Source organism: Centroberyx affinis, unplaced genomic scaffold (genome assembly GCF_046629955.1).
Source record: "Centroberyx affinis isolate AG114_WGS23_722 - 3 ecotype Tasmania unplaced genomic scaffold, CSIRO-AGI_Caff_v1 ptg001746l_1, whole genome shotgun sequence".
Taxonomy (NCBI): Eukaryota; Metazoa; Chordata; class Actinopteri; order Beryciformes; family Berycidae; genus Centroberyx; species Centroberyx affinis.
Genome location: NW_027280148.1, coordinates 116,683 through 131,951, shown reverse-complemented (window position 1 = coordinate 131,951; position 15,269 = coordinate 116,683). Strand labels below are relative to the sequence as shown.

At 43.4% G+C, this 15,269-nt stretch overlaps 1 protein-coding gene across 7 annotated transcripts in view; it reads right to left on the bottom strand.

Annotated features, from left to right (window-relative positions):
- Positions 1-15,269, bottom strand: part of cdc42bpab (CDC42 binding protein kinase alpha (DMPK-like) b) — an 86,022-nt gene that overhangs the window by 45,830 nt on the left and 24,923 nt on the right. For all 7 annotated transcript variants that reach the window (XM_071528971.1, XM_071528973.1, XM_071528972.1 and 4 more), the window contains exons 2-5: positions 11,505-11,596; positions 5,310-5,393; positions 3,552-3,647; positions 1,592-1,740 (exon numbers count right to left, since the gene is read on the bottom strand). In XM_071528971.1, coding sequence (XP_071385072.1) covers positions 1,592-1,740; positions 3,552-3,647; positions 5,310-5,393; positions 11,505-11,596 — 421 coding nt within the window. The remainder of the gene's footprint in view (positions 1-1,591; positions 1,741-3,551; positions 3,648-5,309; positions 5,394-11,504; positions 11,597-15,269) is intronic.

The following is a 15,269-nucleotide window of genomic DNA, read 5'->3' as shown; positions in this document are numbered from 1 at the left end:
CACACCCCCACCCACACCCCCACCCACACCCCTCCCATACCCCCTCATTACCGTCCCAAAGCGTCCACGAGGGGCCTTAAAGAGAAACAGCGCTGTCCCCTCCTCCCTCCCTCCCTCCCTCCCTCCCTCCGTCCGTCCCTTCATCCTTCCATCCACTCCTCTGTCTCTGCTGCCACCACCAACCCCCACCCACAGCCCCCAGATAACACCATGCAATTAGTGGCTCCCCATCTCTCTCGCTCTCTCTCTCTGGCTCTTTCACTCCCTCTCTTTACTTATACATATCTCTTTATATCTCTGTCTCCCTCTCTCAATCTCTTTCTTCCCGTCTGACTTTGCACTTGTATATGAGAGATCAATGCAACTACAGGCACACCCAAAACCTTATCCCACCAGCCACCCCCCCTTTCCTCTCTGACTCTCTAGCTTCACCCTTCCCTTTCTCTGACCCTCCCTCTCTCTCTCTCTTCACCTCTCATTGCCTCTGTCTCTCACTCCTTCCCTCCCTCCCTCAAATACAAAATTGCTGTTACGAGCCCGCGGCAACGGCGACGCTGTCATTATGTTAACGGGCCGGTGTGACCACTTCCCATCTGGCAGAGTCCACTTCCTGTGTGTCGGGGGGGGGGAAGAGAGAGTGGTTCCCACCGCGCCGGCGCCAGCTATCCCATGAGCCCCCGAGGGCAACTTTTATTGGCTGAAACTATCTTTCGGTATCTGTGTCGGAGAGGAAAGTGGCTGCGAAGGCCTCAGCCTGTCAACGGTCTGCTTTTAGGTGGTTCATTTGTTTTTCGTTCATTAAATTGAGTGAGACTGACTGTGGTGTGTGTAATTGGGAACAGCCTTTGGTATCCTAAGACGGAGACTTTGAATGAAAAAGGGGCATGAACTGCTAACAGGACGACTAACGCAGAAATAAGTTGGATAAAACATGGAAATCCTTGTTCACACACACACACACACACATACATACATACAGACACACACAAACCCAACCTCACCTGTGAATGTAATGTAGCTGATAGAGAGTCAAATAATAGCACACATGCTGGCACACACAGGAATACACACTATAAGTTAGTCATTGCTAACTTTGTTACTCACAGAAACACGCTCCAGTGCCATGGTTTTCAAAACTAGGTATACAATTTCCAATAATGTTGATTTCTAAAAATAATTTCTAATAATAATTTGTATAGATAATTTAGCAATTTTCCTCTGCTCAATCGTCAAATTTCCAGCCATGACCTACAGTATACCTGGAAACAGGAAGGATATTTAATAATACAGTGAGCATTAATAATTTATATAAAAATGTATACCAACTTTTGAAACGGGCTGTATTACCATTTATATTCATTTAGCTGCGGTGGCTTCCCACAGCTGGAAAATTGCCCACACAGCAAGAAAAATGTAAATACACTGAACATTCATCATCCGGCCGTATTGCTCAGCCCGCTCCCTGCCATAAAAACAATTCCAGTGGCAATGACAGCACAACTAATAAATTATGAAGTACACACACACACACACTCCTTTTATGCCCTCTAGATGCACACACACAAGCACACACACTCTGGCTGCTCCTCACCTGTGGACATAGTGCAGCTGGTGAACAGAGTCGATGGCCAGCACCATCTCAGCCAGGTAGAACCTGGCCATCTCCTCCGGCAGCCGGTCCTCAAACTTACTGAGCAGAGTCAGCAGGTCACCGCCCACATAGTAGTCCATGACCAGGTACTAGAGACAGAGAGGCCGACAGAGAGAGAAAATGTTAGAAAAAAAATGGTGCTGCAGTACAAGGTCCACAGGGAAAATGAGAGAAAGAGAAATCATTAGTGAACATTATGAGAGTAACAGATAAAAAGGGGGAGTGATATAAGAATGGGTTTTAATGTCAGTTTTATGCCTTCGTATCAACTTTAATGTCCTCAGGCAATAGGCGATTTCGGGTAAAACACATTGCATAAAAAAAGATGAGGGGGGAGGACCAAGAGAGACTGGTATGTTCAGATTACGAGCGACAATGCTACAAAATGGACAAGCGTACTTTAATGTTAGTGTTAGTTTTAATGTTAATGCTATTTTTTATTGTATGTGGAATAACAACAACAGTAACAACAACCTGTACTTGCAGAACCGTCAGGAAAAGGAGGATGGAAAATAATGACAACTTTCTCATTATTGTGATTGGTTGAAGCTTCAACGCGTCACTGGAGTGTGAAAAAAGTTGATGTCAGCTCAACTTTGTTGCCTGGCACACCCATCACACAGCTCTGTGTCATGCACGCATGTAGCTCCATGCTGCCGACTCCCATTGAAAATGACTTACTTCTGTAGCTTTACCGCTTGTAATCTGAATGTACTGTTAGACTTTAAAAAGAAAATGTGGCATTGAGGCAATTTGCGCTGCCACATAATACATGATCAATAGAAACGCAGAGAGAGAAAGTGAGAGTTGATGGCTTCAAAATAAAAAAACTTAACTGGATCCACAGTACACAGAAAAAGTCCAATTACAATAGGAAACATATCTCAGAGGGAAAAAGATCATATTCACCTAGACTTGTTAAGGTATCCTCACAACAGCAATTTATAATACAGAGCAGAACAAATTAAAAAGCAACACATTTTAGAAACAAGACTAGTATACTGTGAAACAACGAGACGTCAGATTTCACAAATACATCAAAAATCATGTATTTGCAGACGTTGCTCATACTTTGACTGCGCAAAATATCAGCCCTCCTTTCCCCCCCCACCTTCCTCCTCCTCCATTTCTCCTCTCCCTTTTTTCTCACAGTATAATTGCTGCGGAGGGCATTCAGGCAGCAAGGGCCTAAATGGTTCTTCTTAACTTTTGAGGGTTTTCCTAAAAATAGACGGCTGGACGGGCCGCGGTGTGTATTTTTAAAGCCCCGGGGAGTGTCCAGGGTAAAGCATTTGTTGTGAGAATGTGGGAAATGGAATGACAGGCACCCATGGCATTTGAACTCAGGGTCAGGGAGAGAGGACAGACTGTCAAGTCAGTTAGAGACTGATGGCCACAGCAGCCAATCAAAGTGAGGTAGAGTGTGGCTCCCAACCAATCAGTTAGCTCCAAAGTCATTCCCTTTGGTCATTTACGTAAATGTTTTTTTGGCCTTGTTAACTTCTATTGCTCAATTTCCTACTATTCTAAGACTTATTGTACTTTGCAGTAAGGAATGAATGTGCCGTCCAGCATCTGGCAAGCAACCAGCCATCATCTGGAGGTGGTATTGTATTCTAAAAACTGAGCTGGCTGGTGAAATGGTGAAAGTGGCAGGTGGAGCTGCTTAGTAACAAACAGCAGAAGATCCTGGTTTACTGTGCAGCTCCCAGGTGTGAATGTGTGGGACTGTATGAATGTGAAGCAGGGCAGTGCTGAAAAGGAGTATGCTCAGTCAACTTTCCCTGGATAAATAAAGGTTTAAAGAAGTGGCTGGTGAATTTTCAGACATACCAGCCACTAGGATTGGTGGACAAAACACCTTCCCACACACAGACACACACACACACAGGCCTCTTACCAGGTTGTTGTCATCCTGGAAGGCGTAGTGCAGGGTGGTGATCCACTGACTGTCCCCATTTACCAACACGTCCCGCTCCTCTCGAAAACACGCCGTCTAAAGAGGGAAGAAACAAACTTCACAGTTACCAACATTTACAACATGTCACGCATGCTGGCAACAATATACCTAAACAAAAACAACACAGTTTGGACATTGCAGTTTTAAGTGGTATACATGATGACTCTACAATTCACAGATGATATTGGCCATGTAACTTCATAAGAAAATCCTGAAAAAAGTATTCTGGCACAACTTCACCCACTGACAAAGTGCATGGAATGGGCAGGTAACACTGGAGAAGAATGAATTCCAGCAACATTTGCAGTCTTGAGAACAAATAGTATTAGTAAAACCAACTTGTTTTGGCTTGTGGTCTTTCGGCTTGTGACCAACGCATTTCAGCTCGTGGGAGAAGCATTCAGAAAGCTAAGTAAGTTATTTTTATGCTGTGCAGAATCCTTGGCCTCCAAGTCAAATTTAATGCGAGTTGCATGCATTTCATTCTATCTCAAATTGAGCAGATTTTAAGTGATAGAAAATAAATCATGTTGAAAAAGCTGAATCCTGTGTAATTGCAGCTGATGTTGCAATCACAATATTCAGCCAAAAAACACACTGGCAACATGATTTTCTTGTCAGTATCATGTAACCCTAAAGCCCACATTCTGTGATGCATATACTTGTGTGATACTCTATTGGTAACCAAAGGAGAACTTCCCCCTCCACAGGGAGGTCAGAGGTCAGGGTCAGCTATAGAGCAGCACCCCTGGAGCTGATAGGGATTCAGTGTCTTGCTCAAGGACACTTCAGTAGGGTGGATCCCTGTTGTCACTGAGGTTTAACCCAGGCCCTCCAGTCTCCCTACTATAAAGCTAATTTCAGAACCTCTTGGATACTCAATTAAAAAAAAAAAAATAAATAAAAAAAATCAGCACATCCAAAAATGATATCCTCTAATCTTGCATTGACAAAGAGGGAAGCTCCACTGAATGTCAATATAAAAAAAATCCTCAAAGCCTTGATGTTCGCCTCTCTACAGTGATGAGTACACTGTCCACAGCCCATTTGTTATCCTACATCATTTCCCATGTCCAGGCTCTTGCACACACACAGCAGGGGCCAGTTTTGCCCCGTGAGGTATGAGGCATGAAGATGGAAGACCCGGGGGACCAATGGGAATGTCTGAATTACTGTCAGGAAGAGGTCAATGAGAAAAACATGCGTCAGCAGCACATGCCGCTCCACCAGTGACATCTGCCGCAAATTGCATGTCGACCAATGGGCGATTTGAGGGGGAATTAACGAGGGTTTGCATGTCCCTTGACAGCGAAGGAAAAAAATGGAATCACCAATCATTATTAGCTACCGATGTTTTATAGAAATGCGGAAGAAAAAGAACCAGAAGTCAGAAGTCCACAGAAGTCAGTTTTTCACTGAAAAGATTACTATTATTATTATTTGTAGTAGTAGTAGTAGTACCACTGCTACTACTACTAGTAGTAGCAGTGGTAGTAGTGTCAGTTGTAGTAGTAATAGTAGTACTAGTAGTAGTATCTTAACATCTTTCTGTGTGTGGAAAACGTCATTTTGGCTTTTATCTTTGGAGGAATTTCCCAATACCGCTGCCCCGTTTTTAGGCTGGTGGCACTGGCCCAATATCCGACACCAGTGCCGGTACTGGTGCACCCCTGGTAAAAGCTGAGTAAACCCGCTCACCTCGGCTCGCTTCAACATCTCCCACTTGTTGAGAATCTTCATAGCAAACACCTTGTCTGCGTTCTTCACCTTTACCACCGCAACCTGCAGACAGGGAGAAAGAGGTGGAGAGAGTATTAAAACACTGTTTTAAACATTTGTATCACAGCATAGCCAATAAAAATACAAGGAGCATGTTTAAAAACACAGCACATTATAAAACAGATTGCATATTTCTAATCTTATCCCTCAGACTGCACAATTAATCATTTATAATCATACATTACAATTCTACAAGTAATAACCACAATCATTTAGAATGACCAGTGTAGCTGGAAATAGTCAAGGTGTTGATATAAGATTGCAAAAGCGCAGTAAAAGAATTAGGCTACCTAAAAAAAACCTTGCAAAATAACCAGGATTATAATTTTAGCCATGATTAGCCCTAGTTAAAACCTTCAATGTTTTAAGAAGTTGTGGTATTGTGGCATAGTGAATTAAAGAACAAGAGAAATATCATCCCAGCTTATAAAAACCATCCCATTATCTGTCCATCCATTATCCATGTTTCCTTTGAAGGCAATCAATGATCTGAATACGTCCCATATGATCGGATGGGGAAAGAGGAGCACAGGAGGCTGGGGAAGAGAAAACGGAGGAGGAGTAGAATGAAAGGATTAAGGGGGAAGAAATCAGGAATCAAGGAAAGTCTTAAGGGTGAGAGCCATTGGGAGTGTAGAAGGAGAAAACGAGAGGCAGAGGAAGAGAAAGAGTGGGAGGAAAGGAGCAGGAAGGAAGAAGAGTGGAAGAAGAAATAGAGTCTGAAGAGGAAGGAAAGAACGGATGAGTCTGGTGGGCAGAGAGAGATGGAAGATGGAAGGGGAGTGGAGGAGGGAGGGAAGACAGACACAAAGGAGGGATAGTAAAGTAAGACCAAGGAGGAGAGGAAGGGGAAACCGGGGACAGGAAGTGACCCTGGACACTGAGGTGTTGACCTAGGAGGCCGATAGACGCACACCACCTGGATCCTCTTACACCCACTCTCACTCTCTCTCTCTCTCTCGCTCTCTCTGTCTCACACACACACACACACACACACCCAGTGACAGACAGAGCTGGGACACTTAAATTTGATTCATGGTTCCTAGCAAAGTCTGAGGTCAGAAGAAAAAAAAACAAAAAAACACCACAGTTCTAATAACCATGTCTAATAACTTGAAAATGGGCACAAATCAACAGTGAATGGACAGGTTTGTACAGATGTGAACAGTAGGTGAGAGGTGGCCAGTCACTGAAAACTTGTTGTGTTCACTGGGAAGAATGCGAACAAGTCACAAAAAAGGTTTATGCGCAGTAGCACTAAGAAAGCAACTTATCAAACAGCCCCAAAAAAAACTCTGCTAGAATTGTTTTAGCTCCCAGATGGACCACTTCTTGATATTGGAGTATTAATTGTCCCTTACTGGTAGACTATACAAACACACCCACTCTTAACGCAGATATGCAAAGTCACAAACACACACTTGTGCCTTAAGAATAACCACTGCCATCTTTCCCTGCGCTGATAATTGCCAAGCATTACCATGACAAACTTCCTCAACTCTGGCTTCAGTTTTAGCCAAAAAAGGAGCTGCCCAAGTTGCACTGTGGTAAACCGTTGCAAACTGTGGCTGCCTAAGCACATGTTCATGCAAACTTAAGTCATGGCTGCACTGTTTTTAGCCTGATTCTTTTTTCTTTTTTTTTTTTTTTGGCTAGAATTGATCCCTGACAGAGAAATTCATGTTTTACTTCACGTCAAAGCTTAGGGTCAGTAACAGAAGAGCGCCTCTGAAGCAGGTAGAGATTCAGCGTCTTGCTCAAGGACACTGTAGCAGGGCGGATGCTGGTTGCCACTGGAGAATTGACCGTGGGCTGTCATGTTGAAGGACAGTTTCCTTAAAGGAATAGTTCACCCAAAAATGAAAATTCTGTCATCATCTACTCACCGTCATGAAACACAGGTGAAATTTGTTAGTCCATATAACACACAGGGAGGTTGCCAGCACAACTTGGTAGCAGCCTTCTCCAAAACAACTGAAGTCAGTGGGGACCTGTTCTTTAGAGTTCCAAAATAAAAACAGCCAAACAATCACACTGTGAATAGAAAGACCTATACACCATTATTTGTTGCAAATCAATCAGCTGTAGTTAAGATTTGCACTAAATGATGGTATAAATATACTGTAGGTCTTTTTGGAACTCTGAAGAACTGGTCCCCACTGACTTCAGTTGTTTTGGAGAAGGCTGCTATGGAGTTGTGCTGGCAACCTCCCTGTGTGTTATATGGACAAACTTCACCTCTGTTTCAACTGGCCTGAGGGTGAGTAGATGATGACAGAATTTTCATTTTTGGGTGAACTATTCCTTTAATCCCTGTGCTACCCTGCTGCCCTCTGTGAGTCTACTGATGTGCCTGTGACTGCACCTAGCTCTGACAATAGAGCAAGTAGCAAGTCGGAAAAGTTGTTGGAAGTAACTGGAAAGGAAGAAGAGAGAGAAAGGGAAAGATAGTTGCCTTGCTAGTTGGCAGGATATATATGCCAAGAGCTGTAGGCTTCTGTACTAGGCCAATTTTCAGCGGAAAAAATTTCAAGAGAACCACAGTTACAGTTCAGGGTAAATTGGAATAAAAGCTTTTTAGTTATTGCTTCATACTGCTCCCTGCTATCAGAGGAATTGATGAGCAAGAATGACTCAAGCTACAACCCACTGTCTCTCCAAAAGTTTACAGAAAATGGGTTTTTAGATGCGACTCTTATTTCTCTATCACAGCGAGAAGACAGAAAGACAGAAAGAAAGAAGAGAGAGACAAAGATAGAGAGATAGTGTAGATGGAAATGGGTTTTTTCTCTCCTGGCTTCGTTCTCTGGCATGGGGAAAACTCAAAACCATCAATCTGTTTCTCACACTTTCTCTCTCACAGATGATCAACACACGCAGGCAATTACAGATGTTTAGCATAGACACATACGCACATAGCCTACACACGCTTGATTGCACACAGAAATATGCATAAACACGGATAAAAATGCACACAGAAATATGTAAAAAACAGATATAAAACACACAAGAATGCAGACATTTGTAAGTAGACACACACACACAGACGAGCAGTGAAACAAACACAGGCGCCCGTGCTACAGAGGAGTCTGCAGTCTATTAAATGAGTTGGGGAATGCTGCTAATGCAATACAATGATAACATTCCTGCACTGTTTGGATTTCCCCTAGTGATCCCTCACCAGAGGAGAGGAGGAACGGAGGAGGAGGAGAGGACGACAGGGAGGAGCACACTGTTCTTGGCAGAGGCTTGGTGTTTTTGTCCTTTTCTCCATCTCTCCTTTCTTCTCTCTACTCTTCCTTTCCTCCTCTTGTTCTCTCTCTCTAGCCTGGTGTCTACTAAACGGCGCTAGCCACGGTTTACTTATTTTGCTATTCAAGACAGTCTATTTTTGCCAGACAAACTAATTTTTGTTGATGCTTTTCATCACATTGGAGATGATTTGTGAGCTGGGAGTTTCAAATGTGTCTTCAAATTTGGTTTTATCATTTGGGAGCATGCCATGAAACACACTGTTTTTGTCACTCGGCCACAGTGGTTAATCTAATTTCTGAAGTAACTTTCTGAATAGCAAAGGCAGAGTGAAAACACACTAGCTATCTGCCAGTGGCTAGCAGAATTGACACTTATCAGCCAAGGCCATATTTACAAGCATTTGGCTGGTGGCTAGTGTTTTGAATAAGTGTTTTATTTACGAACCCCTGTTGGCATTTTTAGCTACAACCGGTAAGCAATATCATAATGTATAACACCATCTGATGGCCCCTGAATCCAAAGCTTACCAGTTACCATGAGTGCATACATTTTTTCCAAGTGTAACCCCAGTGGGAATTAAACCCCTAACCCTGGCAGTCACACAGGCAGCAGGCCAGTGCACACTGCTCCGCTCACCAGGAGAGATCCACAACGTCACGCACCCGCACCATTTCTCTCCCTGCTGCTGACAATGGGAGGATGAAATCAAAACATCCTGCTCTCAAGCTCTCTCTCCTCCCTTTGATTCTCTCAAGTTTTTCTTCTTCTGTGTCCCTGTGTCTGTCTAGGTCTGTTTCTATCTCAGTCTGTCTTTCTTGCTGTCTCTGGCCGTTTGTCTCTCTGTTCATCTCTCTGTCTGTCTGCTTCTTTGTTTAGCTGTGTTTTTCTGTTCATCTGTGTCTCCCTGTCTCAGTTCCATGCTCAGTTGTTATCAAAATCTTCCATAAATTACTACATACAATCTCAGCCCTTTCAAATGTTTATGAGATCTTCCCAAAATAAAACCTTTTCTGTGTTTGGTTGGTCTGACATTTGGTCGGCTGGCCGCCATCACTGTCATCCGACTGTAAAATAGTAAGACTTCATAACTTTGTGATGCCAACAGCCATAAAGAAAAGCTGGCAGCTGGTTAGCTGCACCTCATAAATGCCTAAATCTATTGTACTATTATGGTAGCATCCAAATTACGACATGCTGCACCCAGAACATTTCGTACATCAGGTGAATAAAAATTGGAGCCGTGTGATAATCATGATGCCTCTCGAGCTAACCTAATTTTTTGGTTATATATGAAACCCATAATAGCACAGCTGGCTTGCTGGAAGGACACTGGAATGCTACCACAAGGTAGCACTATTGTGGGTCACACCACACGGCTGCACACACTAACCCAAAACACACACACACACACACACACACACACACACACACACACACACACACACAGAGACACATGACTCAGACACACAGGCACATACCAAAGGTCCCTGCAGTGGCTGAAGTCAGAACATTAGTATTTAGTGCTGGTACTTTAGCTACGTGCTGGCGGGCAACTCTGTCTCGCTCTCCATCTGTCAGTCTGTCTCTTTCTCGGTTTCTCTCTCTGTCTCTCTCTCTCTCTCTCTCTCTCTCTGTACACAGCTCTGGAAACAGACTAGAGGGTGGATAACCTAATGGGCATATGCTGTCGTATATGCATATTAATATTTACCAAGATGATCCAGAAATAACTGCATGACATACGGATATGCAAAACCTTGTTAAAAATTCCCAGCAGACACCTCTGGTACATGCTAGAGGGCACTGCATTGTGGCTCATCCAGTCCACATGAAATAAAACCTCAGTAGAAACCTAGATGAAGCCAGGGGGGGGGGCTGGACTATTGGGCAAGGTTCCAGGACCTCCAGTGTGTGTGTGTGTGTGTGTGTGTGTGTGTGTGTGTGTGTGTGTGGTCTCCTGCCACATCACATAATGTAATACACACCTACAGTATGTGTCCCATAGCCTCCATGTCCAGCAGAAACCTTATAGCTTCAAAGAGTGAACTTTTCACAAATGGAGAAAAGAACTGATTAATTTCCTGCCCAAGTATTTTTAACATTTTCAGGGCAGGAAAGTTAACTTTGTTGGTTGCTAGAGTAAAGAATTTACCATCCCATATTTTAGCAACCACATTGATGGTTAGGGTTAGATTTTTGCAGGACGCTGACATTATGTAAGAGTCTTGGTTAAGCACTGCACTACCTGTCTCTCCAACATTCCCCAGCTTTGACATCACTCCCTGAAACCCAGTGACAACTGTATTTCAGCCTCCCCACAGGCACACACTAAGAAAAACACAGGTGATGGTTTCAGTGGCACTTTAATTAATTTGATTTTTGTGGGTTAAGTGTGAAAGAGGGGCTAAGAAGTTTTGCTCAAGCTGCAAGTAGAGTCATGCTCTTGTAGCAGACTAATAGTGCGCACTGCTGCTGGAATGCAGCACAAGCTAATTTCACTATCAAACACACCAAAGTGGCCTTTATAGCTTAGATAAGTTAGTTTTGAGTACAGAAAAGAATAGCCTTTTCCTGGCAGGTATTGTCCAATGATCATATTGCAAAATCTCTACCTCAAGGAAGGAGGCTCCAGATATTAAAACGCATCCTATAAAAATATGAGTAGCTAAAAACCATACATTGCAGAATATGCATCTATTAGAAAATGCTCCAAACTAGCACCTGTTTCTTGAGCAAAAAGAGAAGAAGGGGAGGAACTGCAGGTTCCTCACATTTACCCTAGTGTATTGTTGCAAGTATTGTTCTGGCACTGTAATGCAAGTTGTCTATTGAAAGTATAAAAACCAGGAAGTATATTACCTCTCCAAAGGCTCCTCGTCCAATCACTTTAAGGATCTCGAAGTCCTCTTTGTGCAGGCGCATCTGCTTCACCTTGGCAGTGAAGGGTTTGGCTGCAGAGAGAAAGAAAGACAGAGTTAGGGTAAATCCGAATCCACTAATAGGGACATATGAAGGCGCTATGCAAAGAGGATAGAAATTTTCAAACTGCTATAACTTTTATGCCACCAAAGTCAGGTTATATGAAGCACTGAGTTTTCTGGTCAGTCCCTGGATCATTTTTTCATGAAATAAACATGCAGGGGGGAGGGTGTAAGGAGGATCGACTGATTGGATCACAGACTAAGAGATGGATTGCACAGGGAAATAGCAAGGGAGCCACAACACAACAGTGATGCTTCAATTCACATACAGTATTGATCTGCTTTAATCTGCTTCTATTTTTCTAACTTTATTTTATGTAATCAAAAACATTGTCTCATCCTTTTCCATTTTCTTATTATCAGCAAAATCAACCAAAACTTATCAATCGACTTTGTATAAAGATCAGCAAAAACTGTTGTTAATGAATGGCTAGGGGAAAAGGTTAAGGACAGAGATTGTAATTGCAACAGTGATTGTTAGACATTTTCTGTGTGCCCAGGATCCAAAATGAGTAAATTTATTCTTGCCCTGTGACCAAGACTTGCAGACACAAATTGTGCTTGTGTCATGTGGTAATCCACCAGGGACAAGCCATTTTCCCCATAGTTCATAAAAGGCTGCCATGCTGTTCAAAACGGGCTTTATCAAAGTGTGAGTGACCACCTGGATCTTTATAGCACGCTACACCGGACACAGAGAGGCCGAATGATAAAGCTACCTATTGTTATCCCTGTGGTTATGGTTCCTGGTGGAAAAAGGACTTGGGAGGGATCTGCAAGGGTCGGCAGCGTTCTCTCACAAAGCTACACAGAGATTCCATCTATGGCCGACAAAGTCAGCATTTCCCTCATTTGTGGGGAGCTATTCAACCACTTCCTGGTTTACATGATCCCAGCATGCCTAGGATAACCTGGATTGGCTCAAGTTCACCAAGGTCAGCCTATTGGTTACACTGATACGCTGACTTTCCGATAATATTGGGGAAATATGTAGAAATATGGAATCCATGCCAAATTCACTTGTAATTTTAAAAAGGTTTCGCTGACTCGCAACACCCAAGCAGGGCTTTAGCAGGATTAGCCTTGTTTAGTATTAACTGCATACAGACAAGCAAGCATACACATACAAATAAATACACATGCTTACATATGTGCGTTTTCCATAGCCACTTTGCTTAACAAAGAAGCAATCTCCCTCTACTTTACAAACATCTGTTTTCTTCTTGGCTGCTGCATAATGTGTGTGTGTGTGGGAACTGACCACCAGCCAATAGCTGGCACTCTGGGCCCTTCTGCAATCCCTCATCGGCCAATCATCATGCTAAAACCGTCTGGTTGCCATGACTTCACAGAACCTCCACTGTTCAGGAAAAGGACATTCTCCCACTGTGAAAAAGGGAAATGCCTGCCGAAATAAAACAAACAGGCCACTGAGAGCTCAACAACCTCTCTCTCTCTCTCTCCCCCAGTCTCCCTCGCCCGTCCTCCCACCGCCGCTGACAGCTGGCCTGGCCATGCCACGGCCAGGGGGCACAGGGAATACAGGGGCCAGCGCAGTGTGCCATGCTCTGGCACACGACTATAGGCTATACATACACACACGGCTCAGCCATCCCACTGAGTAGGATGGAGGCTACACCTGATGTGGGAAAAGCACACTTAGTGACTTCATTTACTTCCTGTAATCACAAGACAGCGAGAAGAACAGAAGCTTAAAATTTACTTTAAGTGACAGAACCTACCCTGCTGGATTTAAGTAGGCAGGCCAGCAGCGGTTAATTTGCCAGCACAACACCACAAGTCTGCAACGCCTACTTGTGTTTTATGAACATGGCTGTGACACAACGACTCAATCGGTCTTTCTAAAAATGCGTACTCGTACGTTCTTGTGCCCTCTGTGACACATTTGATGCAATATCTAACGGTCTAAGTACGATTCCAAAATAAAAGAAGACCAAGGACAGAGTTCGGATAAAGGTCTAGAAGTTTACTTGCCAACCGTGGACGCATCCGATGGTGACTTGGCTGACGAGAATGGATGGGAAGCCCCAAGACTTGCTAGAATGACGCATCATGTCCAAACAGCCATATAGTCTATAATACAGAGACGACTGAAAAACTGGAAAAATGAACACCTGTCCGACTTAACTGACTGCATAATGTCAAGCACACAGCCCATGTCACAGTTTGAGATGAGCTGACAAATGATTAAATCTACTTAAAATACGAGATGGTGTTTTTGCCCATTTTCACTGTTTAAACACTGAAGAAAATCTCTCCTCTCTCCTCCCTACACAGCTTCAGTCAGGAGAAAAAAATAACTTTATCTTTATTATGCAAGGTTGATGTCATGCACACATAATCCCAGCTAGCGTATCTTCACTGACTGACTGATATAACTGTCAGCTACATGTGCATAGGTTCCAATTAAATGCTAAATGTATCAAAAGGAGAGAAACACATATAGTGTATATAGAATCTCTGTGCAATAACTTGGCATTGTAGAAGTGAATAAAGCCTTGCTATGTTTGCATTACAACATCTATACCTCTACAGATATATCCAGAGATTCTACAGGTTTAACTGAGGACAGCCATAGCAATAAATGCTAGCTAGCCATTAGTCACAGAAGCTAACAAGGCACTTCACTCTCATCTCAAGAAGTTGGCTCCATGAATCCAGCACTCTGCACACAACCAGGCGATCTAATTAGCCCCCTCCCTTGTCAACACAAAAGGCACTATCCTTCCTAATGGCTGACAATAACTGATACGATATAGACTAATCTAGATGTTAGAGCCAAGACCTTGACCAATGTAGGAACTTCCCATTCGGCTGTCGTCCCAAAACGGTTCAATAGTCAATGACTTCAAAAGCAAAGACCAGTACTGTTGGGAAGACAACAGCACCAGATCTCAATAATTTACACCACATTGTTTCTTCACCTTGTCTTCTTCAGCTAAACTGATCTGACAAAGATAGGGTTGGTTATTGATATCTAGCTGTGAGCCAAACGATCTAGCCTTCACATCGAGCCCAATTCACTTCAGAACGATTGGACGAGTCAGAGCAGAAAGGGGCGAGAGGCTAGTGGGGGAATGGAGTCAGGTTAGCTGAGAGGGAGAACACTCTAGTCTACTGATTAGTAGCTGCACGCTGACTCAGGAGCTCGGCTAAACTAGCCACATGAGAAATGTCTTTCATCTCTGAGCCAGGAGCCCACAGGCCCTGTCCACAACAAAGTACACACACAAACATAGACACACACAAATATGTGTGCGCCCTCTCACACACACACACAAAAAGAACTCGCTCCCTACATCTACATCTGACACATAATTGGTGGCTGTCTAGCTCTAGCCTTGGTAGAAACACCACAGCAGATTATATCAATTGCTTTTCTGGAGAGAAAAAATGTTGGCCGCCCCTCCAACAGCAGGTGGTTTATCGAAGCACACAGCAGCTATTAACATGTTGCTTTGGCCTGTGACTTATACAGGGAATTCAATTGTGTGTTTGCATGTGTGTGTGTGTGTGTGTGTGTGAAATAGTGGGCCAATATTTCAATATGCAGGGTCAACATATAAAACACCCTGACTCAAACAAGAACTGTCTACACCTCCTAAGCTCACCGATATTTACC